At 52.7% G+C, this 22,765-nt stretch overlaps 1 protein-coding gene across 1 annotated transcript; it reads right to left on the bottom strand.

Annotated features, from left to right (window-relative positions):
- Positions 1-1,792: 1,792 nt before the first annotated feature.
- SLC38A8 (solute carrier family 38 member 8) lies at positions 1,793-21,418 on the bottom strand. Its single transcript, XM_019743705.3, has 10 exons — positions 21,230-21,418; positions 17,388-17,586; positions 14,078-14,219; positions 13,307-13,408; positions 11,906-11,963; positions 7,748-7,862; positions 6,293-6,440; positions 5,680-5,888; positions 4,371-4,422; positions 1,793-2,882 (listed from the first exon to the last, which is right to left on the bottom strand). The coding sequence occupies exons 1-10, from the start codon at positions 21,410-21,412 to the stop codon at positions 2,789-2,791; spliced, it is 1,302 nt and encodes a 433-aa protein (XP_019599264.3). The 5' UTR covers positions 21,413-21,418; the 3' UTR covers positions 1,793-2,788.
- Positions 21,419-22,765: the final 1,347 nt, after the last annotated feature.

The raw sequence follows: 22,765 nt of genomic DNA, 5'->3' as shown, positions 1-22,765 counted from the left end.
CTCCAAAGGATACCTTCCTTTACTAGGTCACACACCAGAGGGTGACATCCCAGCCTGCATTTCTTTGACTGCATTATGTCCTTGCATTATGTCCATGGTTGCTTTGAGGCTCAGTTCTATGCAGATCACATCTGTACCTGTCACAGATCACGAGGGAAACTACTGTCCCCAGGGGTGATATTTGTCACTCCTTAAAGAGCCCCACCCTCATCTCTCCTTAGCATTTAGTGCTATTCTACTTCCTTCCTGATGTGCTTTCCTGCTTTGGGGTGGGCCCTAGCATCTTATTTCTCTTTTTCCCTTGGCTTCCAGGAAGCTCAGTATACCCCTGCTAATGTCAACCTAGGTATTCTGGAAACAAAACCATTGCTTGGGTCCTCCACTGGCTGCTACAGATACATGATCACCTTTAAGCCTCACAGTTAGCCCACATCGCATCATACACAATAAGCCTGCTGCATTTTTCTGGTAGAGAAACCAATTCTTAGAAGAGGTTCATAAACTTCCCAAACCTTGAGATAGCAAATGTCAGAGCCAGTGTTCAAAAGTAATAATCTGACTCCAAAGCCAATTCATACACTGCCTGTTTCTTCGCACCCCACTTACCCCATCATGCTTTGTTCTTACCCATGACTCTCTGTGAATGGTCCCAGCACAGCCCCAACCTTCCTGGCCAGTGCCCCAACACTTTTAGGAAACACACAGGGTACAGCTAATAAACAACTGACTAGCCATTCTCGCTGCTGGCTCTGGGGTGATAAATGCTCCATTAAAGCAGTTCTGCCCCAGCACATGTCCTTGCCTGGGAGGACACGTGACCACTGCACACAGAGTGTGGCAGGTCGAGATGGGGGCTGGTCAGAACACTTGGAGAAGGGTCCTATGTCCCCCTCACTGGGCCAGAGTCTATACTTGCAGCCATAACTTCCTGACTCCACCAGCAGCCAGGAGGAGGGCAGAGGGCCCATCCCTGCCCTCAAGGTTGGGCACCCCAGTTCCCACACCCTGGGCCACGTAAGGACTGGAGTGTAGAGTAGAAAGGAAATAAGATGAGAGAATTTAACCCAAAATCAGTCCTTACCTCAACTCTGAACCTCTCAGGACAGGCATTCTTGATTTTCCAAGCCTCAGTTGCCTCACCTGTAAAATGCACAAGTTTGAAAACATGCTAAGTTGTGTGAACTGTTAAGAAGAGGCAAATCCGTAGAGACAGACAGTAGATTTGGGGCGGGGGGGGGGGGGCGACGGGGGAAAGAGGAGTGACTGCCAATGAGCACAGGGTTTCTTTGGGGGTGATGGACTGGAATTAGATATGAGTGATGTCTACACAAACCTGTACATCGACTAACACCACTGAATTATACACTTTAAAAGGGTGAATTTTATGGTATGTGAATTATATCTCAAAAAAAAAAAAAAATGCAGGTGGACAGGCTAGGAAAAACAAGCAAACAAACAAAAACAGTTGTATCACCACCGACCTCACACAGTCATGTACACATTACACGACATGACAAATAGAACCTACCCGGAAGGAGTTGTCCTTGAATGTCAGCCCATGGCTCTGGCGCCGTTGGCTTCTATCAGATGTCCCAAGGCAGAGAAGAGTGGCCTGAATCCAGCAACGTCCACGACGTCCACTGGCCTGAGTGGGGTCGGTCCCGGCGAGCACAGCCACTTGGAGGAGCAACTGGCCCCTGTCTGCCTCCCCCATCTCCTCCCCACCTCTCCCCACCCCCACCTCATCTCCTTTCCCTACCCCGGCCCCAATGCAGACCCTCGGTCCCTCACCCTCAGCTGCAGGTACCGCTCCTCACCCCAACATTGGAGGGGGTTGGGAGGGAAACACAGAGCAAACATTCCACTTGGCTCCCAGGCTCTTCGGGTCCAGCCAGTAGAAGGGGAAGGGGGCTCTCTTTGGGGGTCCCTCCCTTGGAAGTGGGCCAAGTACAAGGTTGTGGGTCTGGTTCTGGGCATCTCTTTGGCCATCTGGTCAAGGGCAGGATTTTGGCCCAAGGACCAGCCTGAATCCACCTCCATCCCCAATGGACGCCACCTGAAATCCCCTTTTGGGGTCTCATCCACTGCCCTCACCCCATTTCTTTGATCCCAGTGCCCCAAAACAGGGTTCTCTGGGCTTCAGCCCGTACTTTTCTCTTAAGTGGAACTGTGTCCCTAAGAAATAGTAAGTTGAAGGTCTAACCCCTGGAACCTGTGAATGTGACCTTATTTGGAAACGGATCTTTGCCAACCCTAATTAAGTAATTTAAGATGAGGTCATACTGAATGAAGGTGGGCCCTAATCCAGTGACTGACATCCTTTTAAGAGGGAAATGTGGACACAGACACACAGAGAAGAGGGCCATGCAGAGAGGAAAGCAGAGATGGGAGTGATGGGTCTACAAGCCAGGGAGCGCCAACGATTGCCAGCAACCGCAGGAGCTTGAAGAGGCAGGAAGAAGCCTCCCCGAGAGGCTTCAGAGTGAGCGTGGCCCTGCTCACACCGCGACCTCTGACTCCTAGCCTCCAGGACTGTGAGAGAATAAATTTCTGCTGGTTGAAACCACCAGTCTGTGGTTGTTTCTTAGGGCAGCCCCAGGACACGAATGTACTCGCCTCCCCATTGCACCAGAAACCCTTTGAAGCGGCAGATGCCCCAATGAGCAGCCTGAGAAGGCAGAAGGTATCAGTTTCTCCAGCATCTTTATGATGGAATTACACTGGTCTCACAGCTCGACCCAAGCAGCCGCACCGCACCAGGGTGGCCTATGGAGGCCCCACCTGCGCCTCAGAAGAGCTCGAAGATGGCCGCCACCGTGCTCTGCCCGAAGATGAAGGTGCCGATGAGCACAGACACCACTCCCCAGACCTCCAGGCAGCACCTGCCAAGTCAGCAAATCCACATCAGCACGTGCTTCTCTGGGGTTTTGCACAGACAAGCCAAGCACAGGCAGAAAACTTATTATTAGGTTGGTATAAAAGTAATTGCTGTTTAAAAGGTTAAAAATAATTGCAAAAACCACATTACTTTTGCACCAACCTAATCGTTGATGTCCAGTTGTGGCATCAATTTGGAAAAAATTCTGAATATTCTCCCCAACCTGTAGGGATGGGTTTCTGAGACAACAGGAAATAAAGTATTCAAGGCAATTTAAAAAAACCTTTCACTCCATCTATTTCATAACCTCATTCCTCCCCAATATTTTATCAAAGCCCAAAAAAAGGGGGGAGCGAGACCCTAGTTTCAAACCCCCTTCCTCTTCACTCCTCTCCCTTTTTGGGGGTGGGAGGATGAAGCCCCCTGAACATGAGAAAGGAGAAGAAAGCTCTAAGTCACACACAATCGGGATAGCGAGGAGGGGAGGAGCTCGCAGGAGGCAGAGGTGGCAGGAACTGGCGGCCCCCCAGGCCATGTCTGCGAGCTTCATAATGTAACTAGAAAAGAGAGCGTAGACAGTGAGATGAGAGTGACGATAATAAAATTCCCACAAAAAGGCAGGGCCGCCAGAGATATTTCCGGCCCCATTAATAAGGGCAACACGGATCCGTTGTCATAGAAAGACCATCTCTAGCCAAGCTGCATCTCAGAGCGGCAACTCGGTGCCATAAACATCCGCCCATCTGAAGCGGGAGAGAGCGGTGACTATGACCAGGGGCTGAAGGGCTCCTCAGAGCAGCTCTGATGGATCAGAAGGCCCTAAGGTGGTTTTAGAATTAATATCTTGAAAGCCCATCACTAAAACTGTTGTGAGTGTGGACCAATGCACAAAACAAAAACAGCAGGACTTCAAAGAGTGCTAGAGAGATTGAACCAGGTTGGGGGTCCCCAATCGGGGGCCAGATCTAAGCCCAAGGCAGGTGTAGAGACATCCAGAAAAACCCAGCAGGGAACCAAGCCCAGGCTGCTGCTTTGGGAAAACCCAGCTTGGTCTTGATGTGACCAAGAGGAAAGGGGAGACAGGCACAGGCTTGCAGGTGGGACCCATGGCTGCTATAGCTTAAGAGCATCTGTCCTGGGCTGAATGATGATGCCCAGAATTCATGTCCACCCCAAAACTGTGAACGTGACCTTATTTGGAAATAGCGTCTTTGCCAGGAAGACCCCAAATCTCCCTAGAGCTCTAACCACAAAACACAACCGTCAGAGTGGAAGGGAGGGCCGTGCTTGAAATGAAAGGTCTCAGGCCCTAGTGTCACTGGCCGGAGTTCACGTCCTGCCTCAGACACCCTCTCCTTGTGTGGACATGGCCCTGACCCCACGGCCAGCAGTTTTCTCATCTGTAGGATGACAGGACCTCCACGGGCCGCTGCAGCATTCACATTCTCCTCACTCTGAGCCCAAGTTGCCACCCTCATTTGGAGACACTTACTTAACCCGTGGTCCTATGGGCTCAGCATTGATGGCACAGATGAGACACAGACCTGCAAAGGAGACAGGGGGTCGCCCCAGCTCTTCATCATCAAACCCAAAGCAGCCCTGAGCTTGAGAGAGCTTAGTCAACACTCAGTAGTTCCCAGGGACCCAAGAGGCCAGCAAGACCTTTGCCTAAAATGGTCCCGTGGCTCACCCTGCTTATGGCAAGGAGGCATAGTGTGGTGACAAAGGATCCTGCAGTGGGGTCCCAGCTCAACATCCCCCTAACGCCTTGGCCTCTCTGAGCCTCAGTCTTTCAGATGACAATGACACCACACCTCCCCACCAGGGTCTCTGTGATGAGATGTGCAGGGCCAGACTCGGGCCTGCATGCAACAACGGGCAAATGCCGTTGTTCTCTTCTCCTTTCTTTCCATCTTTCTTCTTTCAATCTTTCTTCTTTCTCTATTTTTTAATAGTTCTGCCAGACAGCTTTGCCTAAAACCGCATGGCATTTCCCCCATTCCAAACCTGTCCCAGGACATGGGCACTGAGCCCAACTTACTGTATGTTTGTTTCAGACCCCAAGAAGCATGACTGAACCAGCAGCCCTGGACCGGGAGGCCCAGGGAGGAGGTCATCTGACCTTGGTGCTGTCATCTGAAAGCTCATCACAGCCAGGGGCAGCGTGGAGCTGTGGTGTCTGCCCTAAGCACCAGTGGCCCCTCCAATGCTCCTGCTCCAGAAGCACCCTCTAACCTTGGCCTGTGGGTTTCCCAGTCTGGGACGATCCTCAGAATGCTGGTACTGGAACATCTCATCGCTCATTAACATTGAGAAGGTTTCCTAACAAACCACCCATCAGAGGACCGTGTTTGCCTCCCAGGCCAGGGAATAAAGCGGGAGGAAGACCCTCATGAGGCGCCTCTGAACGATATGAATTTCATGGAATTGAACATGTTTTTTAAGAAACAAAACAAAATCTTGCAGCGAGCAGCAGCAGAGGAAAGTGGGCAATGCTGTGAAGTTGGTTCTGCACTTGCTGTGCCAGCCGGGAGGCCACTGGGCCTCGGTCTTCTCATCTGCAGGATGGGATGCCAATGGTGCTCCCATCGGGTACGTCCATCAAGGGCCGCTGAGCTGCTTAATCAGGGAAGGTCTAGAAAGGCCCCAGTCCATGCCTGGCTCATTCACAGGGTTGGGAGCCATCCTACCTACACAGGGGCTCCCACCCTCCAGACTCTTGCCCCCCAGTACAGGTACTCCCCAAAGAGAGGGTGGGGGAAAGATGAGCAGGCAGGAGGCCCAGAAAGCGAGAGCCTCACCTGGGAAGGTGAAGATGAAGAAGGAACTGATGCCGCCGATAATGCCGATGATCTCGCTGAGGTCTGGCAGGAACAGGGCCATGGCAAGTGTCACAGTGACCCACAGGATGGTCATTGGCAAGCGGACCCCCAGCCCAGATGGGTCAGCCAGGGCCCTGCGCCCGCACACCTGGCAGCAGGTTCTCCTCCAGAAATCCTGCATCACCGACCTGGAGGCACACACAGGCTCTCAGAGGCTCCAGCCCTGAGCTCACCTGCCTGCCACTGGACTCCCTCGAGTCTCCTCCCTGCACACCTGGCAGGGCTCCCATTCCACACCAGGGGCTTATCCCCAGGGATCGAGCCAGCGCTTGGGGGAGTCAGTCCACATCAGGCAGCTGACAGCGAGGGGCCACTTGGTGAGAAGTCAAGGACAGCTTGGGACTAAGCTCCAGTCCTAACACTACCAGGTGATGCTGGGCCAATTACCTAATTCTCTGCCCCGTTTCCTCTTCTACGAAACAGAGATGATGGCAGTCCCTACAATACACCAGCTGGCAGTGCCTGTATGTGCTAAATCTCAGTACAGGGCAGTGCCCTGTGCTGAATGCTGTCCCCATTGAGCCAGGCTCACCTCCCCAGGAAGAGCACGATGGGATAGACAGTCACGATAGAGACAGCAAAGAGGACTCGGGCGACAATGATGACCCCATCGTTGCCTGGGTAGGACATCAGGATGTCAGCAGAAACTTCTGTCTGGAAAGTCAGGAAGCCATACACACCTGGGAGGTAGGAAGGATGGAAGCCGGGAGAGCTGATTAGAAAATGCTGTGTCCCACCCCCAACTCCCACACACCAACAGTAACCGGCTTCTACCATCTGTACGGTTTCCCTAGGAGTTGGTGGAAGGTTCTAGAAGAGTTCCCCATTCTGCCATTTCCCAAGGCTTTCCTGTCCTCAGTCTACATGATACTGTATTCTTCTGACTCAAAAAAACTCCTGCTGGGCAAAATTATTGTTTATCCTTTCAAATAGCTCACTGTGCTGGCGGAGGGGGCCTGTTCACAGAGTGCACATTCACTGGAAGCACGCAGCACTCTGAAAACTATATCAAATTCTTCCATGCCCTGGCCATCCCACACCTATAGAACCAAAGAAAGCAGCTGGCAGTGCACCCATCTTCCTGATGGGGAAAACAAAGGCCCAGGGCATCAACAATTGCCAGAACCACCCAGACAGCTAGTTACCACAGAACCAGGTCCAGTGCGCCTGGCCGCTTCCCTACCACCCAATGCTCTCTCGGCATCCTGGTCACCTGCTCTGTCCTGAGACACCCACCTCTGGCCAAGAACTGTGGCTCATTTTGGTCCCATGATACTGCTGGCCCTGGACCTCAGCCGTCTGGAGGTAAATCTCAATCACCAGGTCGCTCTCCGATCCAGGGGCCACAAACTGACAGGGACCTCCCCTGTCACCCAACAAGTTTCTTAGGTAACCATGGCACCTGACACATTCACTGTAGCCCAAGGGCTTCCGGACTCAGAGGCTCCAATGGGCAGACAACAGAGTGAGGGGGCCATGAAAGTGGGTGGTCAAGGGCATGCTGTGTGACCTTAGGCATGTCACAGCCCCCCGCTGAGCCACACTTCCACCACCTTTGAGGACCCTTCTGCCTACAGCACAGGGTTGTGAACACCCGAATCCACTGAATCCACAAGAGTATTTTGTAAACGGCTACTCAAATGTAACGCTACGATGACCATCATTATTGCCGTCCCATCAGAGAGTGGCAGGCAGGGGGCACAATGTGTAAGCGTGGGGGCTTCAGACACAGCCGGGCCAGGGTTGGGGTCTCAGCTTTGCCATGTCTAGTTGGGAGACCTTCAACAAGCAATGGAAGCCCTCTGAGCCTCAGTTTCCTCATCTGTGAAATGGGGGCTTTCCCATGGGGTGTTAAGGATTAAACAAGAGAAGGCACTCTATGCAGCACTGCACCTAGCGTACCTTAAGCTCTCTATAAACACCTGAGTATTCACGTTTCTCCTGCCACTCCCTACCCAGCTCCTGGGTGCCCTAGGCAGGGCCTTACCCGTCAGTGAGTAGACGAGGCAGCAGGCCAGCAAGGATAGCACGGAGACCAGGACCCAATGGGACAGGTTCTGGTTGCGCATGCTGCAGTAGATGGAGACCGCAGCTTCGTGACACTGCAAGACAGAGGTGGCACGCTGTGGGGCTCGGGCCAGCTAGGCTTTAGAAGCACTTGGAGCAATCTAAAAAGTATCACTGTCCCAAAATACAGGCAAAAATCCATAGGTCCTCTCATCGTAGAAGGCATAAACACATCACCAGATAGTATTCGCATGGTGGAATATTACGTGGCACTGAAAAAAGATGCGTACACTATACACCCCAACACAGAAGAACCTCGTAGCTCTAATGCTGAACAAAAGAAGCCAGACACAAAAGAATGCTTCCATGCATGTGAAGTTCAAGTTACAGCCAAACAAGCCAGAACGGGGTTCTCAATCACAGCCTTCCTGGTAGTTGGGGGCTGTCCTGTGCATTGTAGGATGCTGAGCAGTGTCTTGGGCTTGACCCACTAGATGTCAGGAATACCTGGCCCCAGTTGTCACAACCGAAAATGTCTCCAGACATTGCCCAGTGTCCCCTGGGGGGCAAAGTCACCACCCAGCTGAGAACCACCATTTATGGTGCCAGAAGGTAAAATAGTGGTGTAGGTGGGGTGCATGCCACTCAGTGGAAAATAGCATGAGGGGGCTGATGATGTTCTATATCTTAACTGGGGTGATGGTTACATGGAGGTACATACACTTATGATTTATATACAATATAAGCATTTATTATATTGCCATAAAACTTTTAAATATAAAGTATATCTCGCCACCTGTGATGGGACCTGTACCTATCAGGGGCGGGCCCTGGGTAGTGATGTTTTACAAGTGGCCCAGGAGAGGCTGATGCCCATGTTCAGAGATGCTGCTGCATCTGAAAGGTACCCTGTGGGTTCTGGGATCTTCCCAGGCCCCTGGGCTGGGTTCCCACCATCATGTCCACTTACTCACTTCTGATCAGAAACCGAACGTGCTGATCTACCCCTACCCACTCTCCAGGTTCCCCAAACGTCACAGTCCCTTCACTCACGGAACTCAGTCTCCGTCTGTCCCTCTGTGCTGCCTCGGGGCCTTTGCTCGAGCTGTTTCCTCTACCTGGGATTCTCTCCTGGTCTGGCCAGCTCCTACTCATCCTTTAGGAAAGGCTTCCACAACTGGGCCAAGCTCCTCTCTCATGTGTGTCCATGTCCCCCCATGTGAGCAAGTTGGGGTTTGCTTGTTCAGCATCTGACCATCAGCTACGTCACGGCAAGGACCACATCTGCCTCACTTATGCCAAGCACAGAGCCTGGCCCACAGCTAAAGAACACTCTGGGGGTTAGTCATTTACCCATCTCTTTAACCCACCCGGCAGCCACAGGGTACCCTCCACCCAACCCCAGCTCTCTGGCACTCAAATGCTTACCGGTCCAACTCAGCGCAAGTCTGGGATCCCACATACGCTAGCCCAGCATGGCTCCCACCCTCATGGAGTACACGTTCTCCTGATGCCAGCTGCCATGGTGGCAGCAGCCAGCCCAGGGGGAGAGGACAGACCAGCCTCGGGGCACCAGTGCACCTTCGAACTTCCTCCCCGAGACTTCTCTGACCTCACAGGGGCCCGCTGGTCTGCAGGCCGGCTCAGCCAGGCAGTGAGGGCCTAGTGCCCCTAGGGACCCTCAAGCACTGGGCAGTGCAACTTCACAGATCGATGCCCCTGCCTCCCAAATTCAGAAATGGAAAAAATGCTTGGCGGCGGCTGGATGGAGCCCTGCCCTTCGCCCTCAGTTGGTCCTAAGACTCCTGGGTCATGTTTCTCTTGGTTTCATAGGGGAAATAAAGCACATCTCCGGAGGCCAGGGCTCCCCTGCTGGGAGAGCATCTGTGAGGGTGGCTGGCTGTAGGCAGGCTCACTACTCAGGCAGGGACGGAATGCAGGGCAGAGGTGCACATCCTGGCTGAGAAGTGGAAAGAGCCCGATGTCCACCAGCTAAGGAATTGGATCAACTGTGATCCATCCACGCAGTGGACTATGATTCGGCCATGAAAAGGAACAAAGCCCTGACACATGCAACAGTATGGGTGAAGCTCAGAAACCTGATGCTGCGTGAAAGACACCCGACAGAAAGCACCACGTATTGTGGGATTCCATTTATAGGAAATGTCCAGAACAGGCAAATCCTCAGAGACAGAAAGAAGATTCGTGTTTGCCAGGCGCTAGGGAAAGGCTGAGGGGGGCGGGGAGTGACTGGTAATAGGTACAGGTTTCTAAATGTTCTAAATATTCTAAAATGTTCTAAAATTGACTGTGGTGCCGGTTGCATAACTCTGTGAACATACTAAACACCACTGAATTAGACCCCTCCAATGGGTGGAACGTGTGCTATGAGTTATACGTCAATAACGCTGTTTAACGCACCAACCACAGAGAAGTCCCGAGTGTGGCCAGGGCTGGAAGCAGAGCTCAACCCCTCTCTGCTCCCCGCAGACCCCTTTTAGCAACTCTGCAGGCTGGAGGGGGTGCCCAGGTGCTGAATGTGGTGGGAGGGGGAGTTTGAACCCCAGCTCCTGAGGACAGCAGGTAACCTCTTGCCCCCGCACAGCCCCTCCAGCCTGTCCCACTGCCCACTCAACTTATCATCTTCATCTGTATCTGCTCTGCCCCGACTCCCAGACCCTGAGATCCCTGACGCTCCAAGCCGGATCCTGGCAGCCCCTGCTCTGACCTCAGTGCCTCCTGCACCCCACCATTCACATCTTTTTCCAACTCCCCATCGTTGCATCCCATGTCTCTGGAAACGGCAGCCCAGGCCTCGGTTGCTAGGAGAATCAAATGAGGCAGCTGAGGCAAAGGTGAGGGGGGTACCTCCTTGTAAGCATCTGGAAAGCAGCACCCCCTTCCCGCGTGAGCCTGTCACACCATCTGGTGCTCAGGCACAGAAGAGAGGGATGGTTAAATGACATCCGAACAGTAGACAGCAAAATCATTGCTTTACATCTTCCAAAATATTGGGTGTGCAAGAAGAAATGTGAGAAATGTCCTGTAAGCGACGTGGCAAGCCCCAGAAGTGATAATCATCGACTCATTTATAAGGAAGAAAAATGGAAGCATTTCAGAGTTTTTTTCAAAGGTGTTTCTCCAAGAAAACGCAAGATGAAGAACAGAATCTGGAGCTACTTGATGAACACGGGAAGACACAACTCAGGCTAGGAAGCTGAGCGATTGTCAATCCTGAACCACTTTCCCCTGCACACTTGATTTTGCTTTGGGGTGGTTTTGTGGTTTTTGTGATGGGTGGGTTTTTTAAGAGAGGCAAATCTTTCCTAAAATAAACAATGAAAGAATGAAGTCAGCTGCCATCTGCTAGGAACCTGGAAAAGCCCAAGAAAGATGGAGGTACCACTCCATGGAGCGCCCACTTAGCCGAGACCTTTATGGCTCTCCAGCCCACCTGGGACCTCCCCCCCTTTGTGGCCTACCGGTGCTGTCCTCTCTGGCTGGAATGCCCTCCCCTTCACCTGCCCGCCTCCCACCGTCTTCAAGATGAAAGGCATCAGTGCCTGAAAAAGGGTGTCTCTGCATCTGCCCCACCCACAGCTATGTCAGAAGCCCCTCTGCTGGATTGCACATACAAAACCTACTCTCATTCCATGACACTTTGTCAGAAATTCTGTGTATTCTGCCCTGTACCCCTGCCCTGCAGCCACCTGCACACCTTCCAGCCCTCCTAGTCTGCCAGCCTCCCAAGGCAGGCTCTTTCCTCTCCCAGGGCCCTGGGGCAGAACCCACCTGGCATTCTGTATGAGGAAGTGGGTGGCGCTAGGTCGCCAGGTGTGGTGACAGTCTGTGAGGATTTTGCAGAGTAAGGGACAGGTGCCACATCCCCACCCTCCACCCTGGACCCAACAAATGTGCTGCGGCTGTTGGCTCTCAGTGGGGGCTGGGCTCCCAAGTTCAGTGGCAATACCAGCTTCCCTGAGCCCACAGGTCAAGCCCCATAGACAGTCCTAGATAGACAGTCCTAGAACAAGTTTTCAAACTTCTCTCCTGGTGGGGAGGCCACACTCTCCCAAGGCAGCTGCGAGTCACCACAGCCTGCAAATGCCACACTCGTCAACACAGATATTAAGCTTACCTGAAATCCAAAGCAGATGGTTGGGAAGACGCTAAATACAGAGGTCCAGGAGGAAGGACTGCAAAGAGATGTATTGATTACAAAAAGTTAAACTCAAAACCACTTTCAACTTGAAGATGAGTTTTAAACAATACCAGGAAGGTGTAAGTAAGCATGACTGCAAAATATATTTTTAATGACCGCATCTACTAGTCGGTTTGGGGAAATGGAAAAGGATTCATGTTCAATGCCGCACTTTCGAAATACATCTGTCTCCCATTTGGTAACTTCATGTGCTCTGCGCAGGCAGAGCTCGGGTAGGGCATGGCCAGCACGGACTCCCAACCTCCCTCTGAGGCTGCCTGTGCCCAGTGAGCACAGGCGGCACCCATCAAACAGACCCCCAACAGTGCAAGGATAGTTTGACCTCTGTGCAAGCTTCCTGAAAGGACTGAGGTGAGCACAGGGCAGAATTTTCAGAATGGTGGCGCTCCAGCTTCCTTTGACAAGCAGTTCTAGGCGCCACCCTCTGGCCCCTTTGGGGATATAGAATGGAGTGGGGAATAAACCACACTCTCTATAGAATCAGGGTTTCCTGGTTATACCAGAATAATGCCCCCCAAAGACGTCCACATCCTAATCCCAGGAACCTGTGAACATGTGGCCTGACATGACAAAAGGGACTCTGCAGATGTGATTAAGGGTCAGAATTTTCAGATGAGGAGATCACCCTGGATTATCTAGGCCCAACATATCACATGCATCCTTGAAATCAGAGAACCTTTCCTGGCTGTGGTCAGAGGGAGCTGTGGCTACAGAGGAAGCGTCAGAGAGAAGGAATGTTGCCGACTTGGAAGATGGAGGAAGGGGCCATGAGTCAATGAATGTGGGTGTCCTCTAGCAACTGGAATAGGCAAGGAAATGGATTCTCCCCTCAAGCTTCCAAAAGGAATCATCCCTGCCGATGCCTGGATTTTGTCCCAGGGAGACTTATTTTGGACTTCCGACCCCCAGAAGTGTCGGACAATCAGTGTGTGTTGTGTTAGGCCGCCAAGTTGGTGGTCATTTGTTACAGCAGCCATCGGACACTAACCCAGAGCTGTCTCCTGCGCTGTGCTATGTATTTGCTGATTCTTAACTCTTAATTCTTAACTTCTGCAACAGCCTAGGAGCCCTCGGCTGGTGTGGCATTGACTGCTTTTGTGTCCTTGGCCGATCCCTGGTCCTCACTAGTAACAACGGTGCCCATTGTGAAGAAGAAAAGGGGCCCTCACTGGGCCCTGTGGCATCAGAAACACAAAGGTTTTCACAGAGAGAAGCCAGGGCTCTGTGCAAACCATGGGGGGAGGAGACGTGCCCTTCCTTCCAGGGTCCCCTTGCAGTATCCCAGGAAGCCAGGAAAGGTCCTCCCCTCCGACTCACCTCAATGCAGGGCGGGGCTCACGAATGAGGCCCTGGGGCCCGAGGTAATACTGCACCATGACGACCAGGGCCAGGTAGCAGGCGGCCAGCGTGCCTAGGATGCTAACACAGACGGTGAGTGACCACAAATGCACGGGGCTACCAGCCCTGCCAGGTAGGGCCTGGAAGCCACACAGAGTGGGGTCTGAACGTCAGCTCTGCGCACACTAGCAAGGTGTCAAGCAAAGGTCTCCTGCTCAGAGCCTCGGTTTCCTTATCTGCACAGTGGGGACAATGGGAAGACCACTTCTCCTGCTCCCTATGTCTCTATTTCCAAAGTGAAAAGTCCATTGTTGCTCTCAACACAACAGGGAAAGGCGGGTTGCAAACATGTAGGAATACTTTGGTCAGGCTTTCTTTTTTTCAAAAGGATACGTAAAGCCACAGACCACAAAATGAAAAACAGTATGTGTAGGTCTGTGTGTGTGTCTCTGTCTGTCGGTCTCTGTGCCTGTGTGGGCATGTGAGTGTGTGCATCTAAAATCTGTAATAATTCAATAACAACATGTCATCAGCAGGCTATGTCATTACGGTATTTCCTTGCTTATCTCTATTTCCTATCATACATGTATATTGCTTGTGTAATTTTTCATCTTTTTCCGCTTCTCCACATGGGAAGGCCTTGCTGGCAGCTCCTCTATTCCAGGCAAACAGAAACCCTGCTACAAACGCCGGCCCGTGGGGACCCAGTCTGAGCTGCTTCCCTCCCAGGAAATGTCCGCAGCCCTGTACCTTGTGTATTTCTGGAACCCGATCTCCCTCGGGGCAGACAGGGGAAGGATGACCAACACGGAGAGCAGGGTCAGGGAGAAGCGCTGGTCGGTGTACCAGGGCTGCAGGGCGGGTGGAGCACTGGGCAGGAGGAAGTCACACACTGGCGGGAAGGAGGGAAGCCGGGAAGAGCTACAGTGAGCCCTTCACCACCCTCACCCACCGCCAGTGCCCAGCCACGGTTCCCGGCTCTCCATCCCTGGGTGGGGTTCACCACCGGCACTAAGTCAGTCTAAAGTGAGTCAGACTGAGTCTAAAGGGACAAGATGAAAGAGTGATGGGGACCCTGTCATGGGCCACCAGGAAGCAAGGAATCCGAATCCCACCGCAGGAATTCATTCAATAGGTGTTCAAATTCCTCCAGGCACTGCTCCAAGTGCTGGAATCCAACAACAAGAGAAAAAACAGAAATGAAAACAAAAAAACCCGACCTACCCTTGAGGTATCTGGGCCTTTCTGTTCTTACAAAAGATCCGTTTTGTTTCTGCTCAGGAGTTCTGTGGGTGTTGGAGGTTGAGCTGGGGCCTGGAGTAGCTGTTTAGTGCTGGTGCTAGGGAGAGCCAAGCTGCCACCATTCGCTGCACACAAACTACCCAAAACAGTGGCCTAGAGCAACGATTTTATTTTCTGCCTCCAATGGGAAGGTGACAAATTGGGGCAGGGCTGTGCTGGTCACTTCTGCTCCCCACATAGCCGGCTCACGTCACTTTGAGGGTATTTGGCTGGGGGGGAGGCTGGTCTGGAGGGTCCTCGATGTTTTCACCCACAGCAGGTGCCTGGTGAGGACACCTGGGCTCAGGGGGGCCTTCCCTGCCGTCTCAGAGCCTCCCCACATGGACTGCCCCTCCCCCGCCCGCCCCCCAGGCTAGTCCATGGCAGTTGGGGGCTCCCAGAGATGAAGGCCAGGCCTGGAACTGGCACAGTGTCACATCTGCCATATTCTGCTGGGCCAAGTCATCACAGAGTCCACCCTGATTCAGGGGAGGGGAAACAGACCCCACCAACCTCTCAGTGAAAGGAACACCAAGGAACTGGGACCGTTTTTATTCCTCCACAGTAAGATGGAGAATTTAGAGTTCATATCAGAGGTAAGGCAGATGGGGGAGGGGAGAGCAAGGGGGAGACAGCAAGATGGTTTGAGGCTGGAACCCGTGGGGTGAGATGGCCCCTACAACCTCACTGTGGGGTGGCTGAGAGCTGGGTCGTGGCCCATTTGAGGGTATCTGTACTGCCCTTCCTTTGTTCTCACCAAATGTTCCATAAAGCCAGCCATGCAAAGAAATAAATGCCTTATGAGAATAGCGTGCTTCTACTGAAATGATGCAGGGGGCAGTTCCACATCACGGTCATTGTATGGAGGCACCCAGGCAGGAAGGTGAAGCAAGCATTCTGGACCAGAGATGCCAAGAGAGCGTACGCACCAAAGGTGTACAGAGATCTCAGTGAGTGTCAGACCCCATGTGGCATGGGATGGGGTACAAACCCTTCTTATCCTTCTGGATCTTCTGTAGCCAGGAAAGCCCAGCTCTGACGTCAGGGCTACACCTGCTCCTTCCTGAACCCGTACATTCTCGGACATTCCTTGCTGTCCTCAGTACAAGTCACCTGTACCCCAATACATGTAGTGACTTCCCCAGCCTCTGTTTAGCCCTCCTCCCAAGAAGCCTGGACTTGCCAACAGAAAGACACATCCCCAAATACTTAACCAGAAACACACAAGCAATGCTTTCTCCACCCCAGTCAATCCACCCAGAGGTGACCTGTATCCTAGTCAGTGTTCTAACCCCTCCAGGCGCTCTACTGCTGAGTCTGAAAGCAGCCTCGGAATCTTTCTCAACACAGCAACACCACCACATGACCAGAGTTGAAAATTACGTGACCCTTACTTGCCACTGGAAAGCAGGGCCTTTTTGAACCAATTTACACACTGCAAGGTTCAGATCTACCAATGCTTTTTGGGATAAGAATGCTGCCCAAAATATGGAAGCCTTTAATTTCAATATCCCAGACCCAGGGGACTTTTCATTCATGGTTCAAGTGACAGAGAGAACAAACAAAAGAAATAGCAAAATGGTAGACCGCAATCTAACCATGTCAATAATTACATTCCAATTACACGTCTGAGATCATCAAAATGATAAAAAAGCAAGACCATATGCTGTCTACAAGAAACGCATTTTAAAATCCCAAGCCACAGCTAGATTCACGCTGAAAGACTGGGAAGAGAAATACTGCACAAACACTAATCTTAAGGCAGCTAGAGTGGCTTATATTCATAGCAAAGAAGGTTAATTTAATGACAAAGTATTACCAGAAACAAAAAGGAATATTTCACAATAACAAAAGGGTAATTCATGGGTGTGCACCTAACAATAGAGCTTCAAAAACCACGAGGCAAAAATGAACAGCATTAAAGAGAGAAATAGATAACTCTGCAATCACAGTTGGAGATTTTAACATCCTCTCTCTCAGACTGCTAGAATAACTAGACCAGAAAACATCAGCAAGACTATGGAAGATATAATCTCCCAAAGCTGTGGACCACCCGGAGCTGATGGAGAATTCTAGAACACTGTAGCCAACAACTGCAGCAGACACATCCTTTAAGAGCATGTGGAATGCTCACCAAGACAGAACATGTCGGGGGGGGCCATAGAACAAATCTCAAACGCCAAAAATGAAATCACACAGCCTGTGTTCTCTGACCATGATGTAATTAAGGTAGAAACCAAAAAAGGATCTAGAAAATGCCCATGTAATTAGAAATCAAACCGCACAATGCTAAACATCCTGGGAGTCAAAGAAGAAATCACAGAAAAAATTTGGCAAATGTTTGAATGCAACAAAAATGAAATTAGAACATATCAAAACTGGCGGGATGCAGCCAAAGCAGTGCTTAGAGGGAAATTGTTAGTGGGAGACTAGAGGTCAAGGTGCTTGAGGTTAGTGGGGTTGAGTCTTCAACAGCCCAAAATTCAAGATGTTACCTCTCATAGGTGTTTTTTTGCAGTTGGCTCCACTTCGTCATTTGTAAAAAGGTTAACCCCACTAGACATCCCAGCCATAGCCTCCCTCTCCCTCCATGATTCTCACTGTGCTGGTAATTACTAATTCCAAATCTCCCTCCCCCATGATGTTGGGAGCTCAGGGATGGTCTTGGTCTCTGCTGTCCCAAGGCCCAGCCCAGTATCCATGTCCTGCTCACCAACCAGGAGCCCCAGGTGGCATAATGGGCTCCTGGGGCTACCCCCACTCCAGTACAGGTACTTACACTTCTCCAGCTGGTCCCCGATCACCCTGAGGAAGGCCACAGATATCATGAGCAGGTTGACGATGAAGCAAGCCTCGCACAGCTTTCCGATGGTGGGGCCACACAGCCCTCCAACCACACCCTGGTAGGTGTCCTGGCCGCTGATGGAGGCGGCATAGCCCAGGATGACCAGCCCACTGACCAGGAAGACCAAGGAGACCTGCAGAGCAGGACCGTGGGCCAGGGCGTGCCCAGGACCCAAGCCAGCCGCCCCCTGAATTCCGATATGGTTCCCTCCATTGGGCCTCTCACCTGCAGACAGCATGGCTGCTGACCACCTGGGGGCCCCTCCCCTGCCCTGAAACCAGAGCTGCAAAGCAGGTGGATTGTCCAGGCCTCACTTTCTGTCCCTCTGTGACTCTGGGATGATTCATACCATTCTGCCCAGATGAGCTATCAGAAACCCAGAGTCTAAATGACTCTTCTGAAATTGCGTGCACTGTGGGTTACATGGATAAGAATGACCATTGGACGAGGCACAACAAATGTACCTCTATCAAGACACCAAACATACTACCACATCCCTGACATTCCCTCCCGTTCCTTCCCGGTCATTTTGTGCCCCACTCCTGTCCCCAGAAGAAACCTCAGATCTAACATTTTCCCACTTTTACATGTTTTGTATCTGGCTTCTTCCACTCAGTGTAACGTCTGTGAGATCCAGCCACACTGGATGCCTCAGTCCTGTATTCCTTTTTTCTTGCCGAGTGCCATTCCATTATATGGGTATCATCACAATTGCTTCATCCAGTCCTCTGTTGACAGACACCTGGCTTGTTCTTAGTTTTTGGCTACTGTGAACAAAGTGTGGAGCAACCTAGAACAAGTCACTTAGAGGATGTACATTTCGCCCTGTCGGACACATCCAGGAGTCGGACGGCTGGGTCACAAGGTAGACATGTGTATAACGCTCTAAGAAGTTGCCAAACTGCTTCCCAAAGTGTCAGTGCCGCTAGACACCCCCATCGATTCATGGGAGCCCCACTTGCTGCACAGAGTTAAGTGATTTTGATCCACTCCAGGGCCGAAGGCTACCTGTCCCCAAGCTGAACTTGGTCCCCGGGCCCAGTGCCCCTCCCGCGTTTGTGGGAAGGAGAACAATGCAGAGCTGGGAGACGCTCAGCCAGAAGCCTGGGGGAAGCTAGGATGGCTGGTCTGCAGACACAGTTCATGCCACCGGACAAGCAGATTGGTTCTGTGTTAGTCCAGAAGCCACAACGAGAGCTGCTGAGGAGAAACGTCTAACTGAACTGTGTCAGAGGAACTTAAACTTCATGCTCCCTCTGGCCACCGGACCTTTGCTCATGCTAGTTCCTCGCCCTCCCTGCCTCCCTCACTTCCCTCCACCTGGGGAACTCTTCCTCCTCTTCCTCCTCCTCTCTGAGGTTACTTCCTCTAGAAAGTCTCCTCGACCCGTCTCAGGCTCTGATACAACCACAGTGGGCCGAACGGGGGTCCCCCAGAAGGTTACGTCCACACCCTCACCTCCAGAACCCATGGAAGTGACTTACTGGGCACAGGCTTTGCAGAAGTACATGATGAAGATGGAATTACATTTTTTAAAAAGGGTCTTTACAGGGATAATTAAGGATTTTGAGATAAGGTCCTCCTGGCCCATCTAGGGGGGCCTAAGATCCAATGGCAAATGACCTTGGAAGAGACAGAAGAGAAGACAGAGAGGAGAAGGTAGTGTGATGATGGAACAGAGGTGAGAGAGATGTGGCCGTGAGCCAAGGGATGCCTGGAGCCCCCAGGAGCTAGAAGAGGCAGGAAGGACCCTCTCCTAGAGCCTCTGGAGGGAGCCTGGCCCTGCCGACACTTTGATTTCAGACTTCTACTGTCCAGGACTCTGAGAGGTTACATTTCTGTTGTTTTAAGTCCCCCAGTTTGTGGTGCTTTGGTCTAGCAGCCCAAGGACACGTGCTTACAACTATCCATGGATTGCAGGGCTCTCCAGCGTCTCTCACAGACTCTAAGCTCCATGCAGACTGGGATCGTGTCTTTTATTGCTCACCATTTCACTCCCACAGAAGTACCTGGCACACAGCAGGCACTAGGCAGATATTTGTGGATGAAGTGGGGGGAACAGAGGTGTGGTCAGAACACCTCTGCCAGTGAGAGGTTCGCTAGAGGGACCCTGAACCTTTGCGCAGCACGACAGCCGTTACCACCCCGTGCCCAGGCCCCGCCTCTCTGCAGCTCCTAGAGAGGGTTTGGGTTCATTAAATTTCAGGAATCTTCCAGTCCTAACGGGGGAGTCATTAGAGACTTACAACCTCACGCTGCTGACCTCCCAGTGGTGGGGACGTTTAAACGTTTCTCCTGCCCAAACTGGGGCCTTGTAAAGGGGACAGGGGCAGAAGTCTCCCTGGCTAAGAGGGGAGAGGCAGAAGTGGGGGTGCCCATTGCCAGCCTAATTCCTTCCCTTGTCCTGAATGTCCATCTATTCATGTCTAGGTCCCGTCTCCGCCAGTCTGCTCAAGACGGGGATCTTTAGACCATGCTGCACAATGGACAAGCCACCTCAGCAGCAGCCGTGCCCCCCCCAGAGCGCGTCAGAAATGCACAGTCTCAGGCCCCCCCAGCCCCCCTGAATCAGCATCTGCACTTCAGCAAGGTGCCCAGGAGATGCTGCAAGGGTGAGGAGTGGGGACCCTGGGCCCTGCCTGCCACCCTGGGACTGGCCACATGTGTGCCTGACCACACCCCTTCCCCCTCCCCGCCCCCCCCCCGCAGCCCCACCTGCTTCATCTTTAACCCTTTGTGGCTGGAGACAAAGCTTCTTCCTCGTGGTTCTAGAAGGGTGGCCTTTCTGCTCTACACGTCCAAACACAGGTATGTGTGCCCCTCACATGCACCTGGACAAGTTCTTCCATTTCCGCTGGGGCTCAGCTCAATGTCACCTCCTCCAAGAGGCCTTCTCTGACTACTCACCTCACGTCACTCCTCCCCTCTCTCACAGGACCTCCGAGCACTACCCACCATCTAAAGCTATCTTATTTGACTTCTTACATCTTGTCCAAGCTCCCATTAGAACAAGCCTCCTGAGGCCCGAGCCCACACAGCCAGTCATCTAACGCCATAGCAGGTTACAGCAGACACTGCACAGCCCGGGATTCCATAGTTTCCAAAAGGGCCCAAAGGCCCACACACAGTTACCACATGCCTGTTAGCCGCTGGCTGCCATAAAAAAAGTCATCTGAGATAAGCTCTTAGGCAGGCATTGCCACAACACACAGCGGCTTCTAGCAGCCAGGGAAAAGAATCTTTGCAAAATAAAATGAGGCTTTGCTCAGCGGTGGTTCTTCTCCACGAAGGACACTCGGCCGCTGGATCTTCTGGAAAGGGAATGCAGGCTCGAATGTAGCCAGCGGAAGTGGTTGAAGGCCTGACACTGGTGGCTGGGCCCAGCTCAGTGTGGGGGTGTCACAGACAGTCTGCACATGGACTGAAGCTCCGGTTAGTGGAGCTGAGACAGGCAGGCAAGAGAAGTCAATTGACCAGGCGGTTGCTCAGAGACCACGTCTTCTCAGGGCCTTCCCGGCTGAAATGCCAGGATCATTCGATCTACGTGTCGTGCCCACATCTTCCCAGCCCCGGGTTGGCGGCAGACCTCTGCCAACAGAAAATGTTCTCTGCCCTGGCCTGACCTGCACTGGGTTGTCTTCTCCCCTCATGAGCTGAGCAGGACAGAAAAATCAAAACCCACCGGTGTGGTTGCTAAGACAGGCAGCTCTGCAGAAGCACTGCTGAGGGGAATCCTGCCCCAGGAGACACCCCCCAAACACTTCCTAGGGGCTTACCAGCTCCACCAGGAAGGCGGGGCCTACCCCACCTGCCTTGTAGAAAGCCCAGGGGAAGTTGAGCAGGCCAGCCCCCAAGGCGGATTTCAGGAGAATGAAGACAGCGCCCAGGGAGGAGAGACTGGGGCTGGCGGCTGCGGGCTTTTCCGAAAGGCCTCTGCTTCCGGGGGTCTGTCCCTCCATGGTTAGAAGCAACTGAGAGGCAGAGAGAGGGGACGCTCTTTGCAGTTTCTCCCTGGTTCATGGTGTCATTCTCAACCTGTGACAGGCCACTGTCCCCAGTTCAGCCACAGCCACCTCATGTGCCTCCGTATCCCCAGGCCACCATCTCCCTCTTCCCGTGCCTCTGCTCCCCCTCCCCTTTACATTACACGCTCATTGGCCCCCAACTTACAGTCCTCACTGCTTTCCAGCTCAAGAAATGTCATCCCCTTCACCTCCCCCTCGTGCTTTCTAACCGTGTTTAGTGTCACTGCTGCTCTCCCACCCAACCCCACCCTTTTCGTCCTCCCAGCTTCTCTTCCAAACCTGCATCTCCTTCCTGCTGCCCATCACTGCCCTCACCCCTCCACCTCTCTGCCCCCAGCCAGACTCCTGCTCCGACTGTGCTGCAGCCTGCAGGCCTTACCACCAAATGCGAACTGCAAGGCAAGGGACACTCCTTGGCCACCACAGACGGGGACTCCGGGGACTCAGGCTTGCTCCAGGTGGTTCAGCTGCATTTCTTGGGCCAGAAGGGGTGGAAGAAGGAAGATTCTAGCTCTGCTAGGGGGATAACGAATCATGAAGGGACTTGCTCTCTCTAAGGGAGCCCTAGAGAGGTGTTGGGGTCATGTCCCCAAACCTGGAGGGACAGGCACAGGAGATCAGCGCCATCTGTCCCAAGAACTAACAGCGTCTGAGACGTCAGGCCTGAGAACGGGCATCTTAAAGACTCCCTCCCCTCCCCCACCCTAGACCCCTCCCTGGGGGCGGGGCTTCCCCTACAGCCTGAGGGTTAGAGGGAGCTTAGCTGGGAGAGATCAAGGGGGCACACCTGATCTCAGGCAGGGACCTGGGTCAGTTTCCCCCATGCCTCCTCCTTCGGATGCTTCTCTGAGGCCCCCAGTCTGAGGGATGGGGCATGGAAAGAGCTTGGAGCTCAGTGTCTGTCACCTGCTAGCAGTGTGTGATCTCTGCAAGCCTCATTTCCCGTATACCCGCCTCACAGGGGGATGTGGGAAGCCATGGACTGAGGCACACGAAGGCCCAGGCAGGCAGCGGGTACTTCATGGAGACGCTTCCCAATCACAAGAATGCACACAGGAATCAGCTGGGGGTCTTGTGCGATGCAGATTCCGATTCACTGTGCCGTGCCTGGGAGCTGGGCTTCCACCTCTCACAAGCATGTCCCGTTTAAGAGTAGAGATCACCTCTGAGACCCTACGCATTGTCAGTTAAGATGGCAAAGTATCCAAAACGATCCCGTTCCAGAAAATGTAGGCCTGTGGAGGTCAGAGCTTGAATTCAGATGTGACCCTGTTTATCCCAGGCTCA

The sequence above is a fragment of the Rhinolophus sinicus genome, chromosome 8, assembly GCF_057876585.1.
Source record: "Rhinolophus sinicus isolate RSI-liver-muscle chromosome 8, RSI-T2T, whole genome shotgun sequence".
NCBI lineage: Eukaryota > Metazoa > Chordata > Mammalia > Chiroptera > Rhinolophidae > Rhinolophus > Rhinolophus sinicus.
This window is presented reverse-complemented; position numbering and strand designations above follow the sequence as displayed.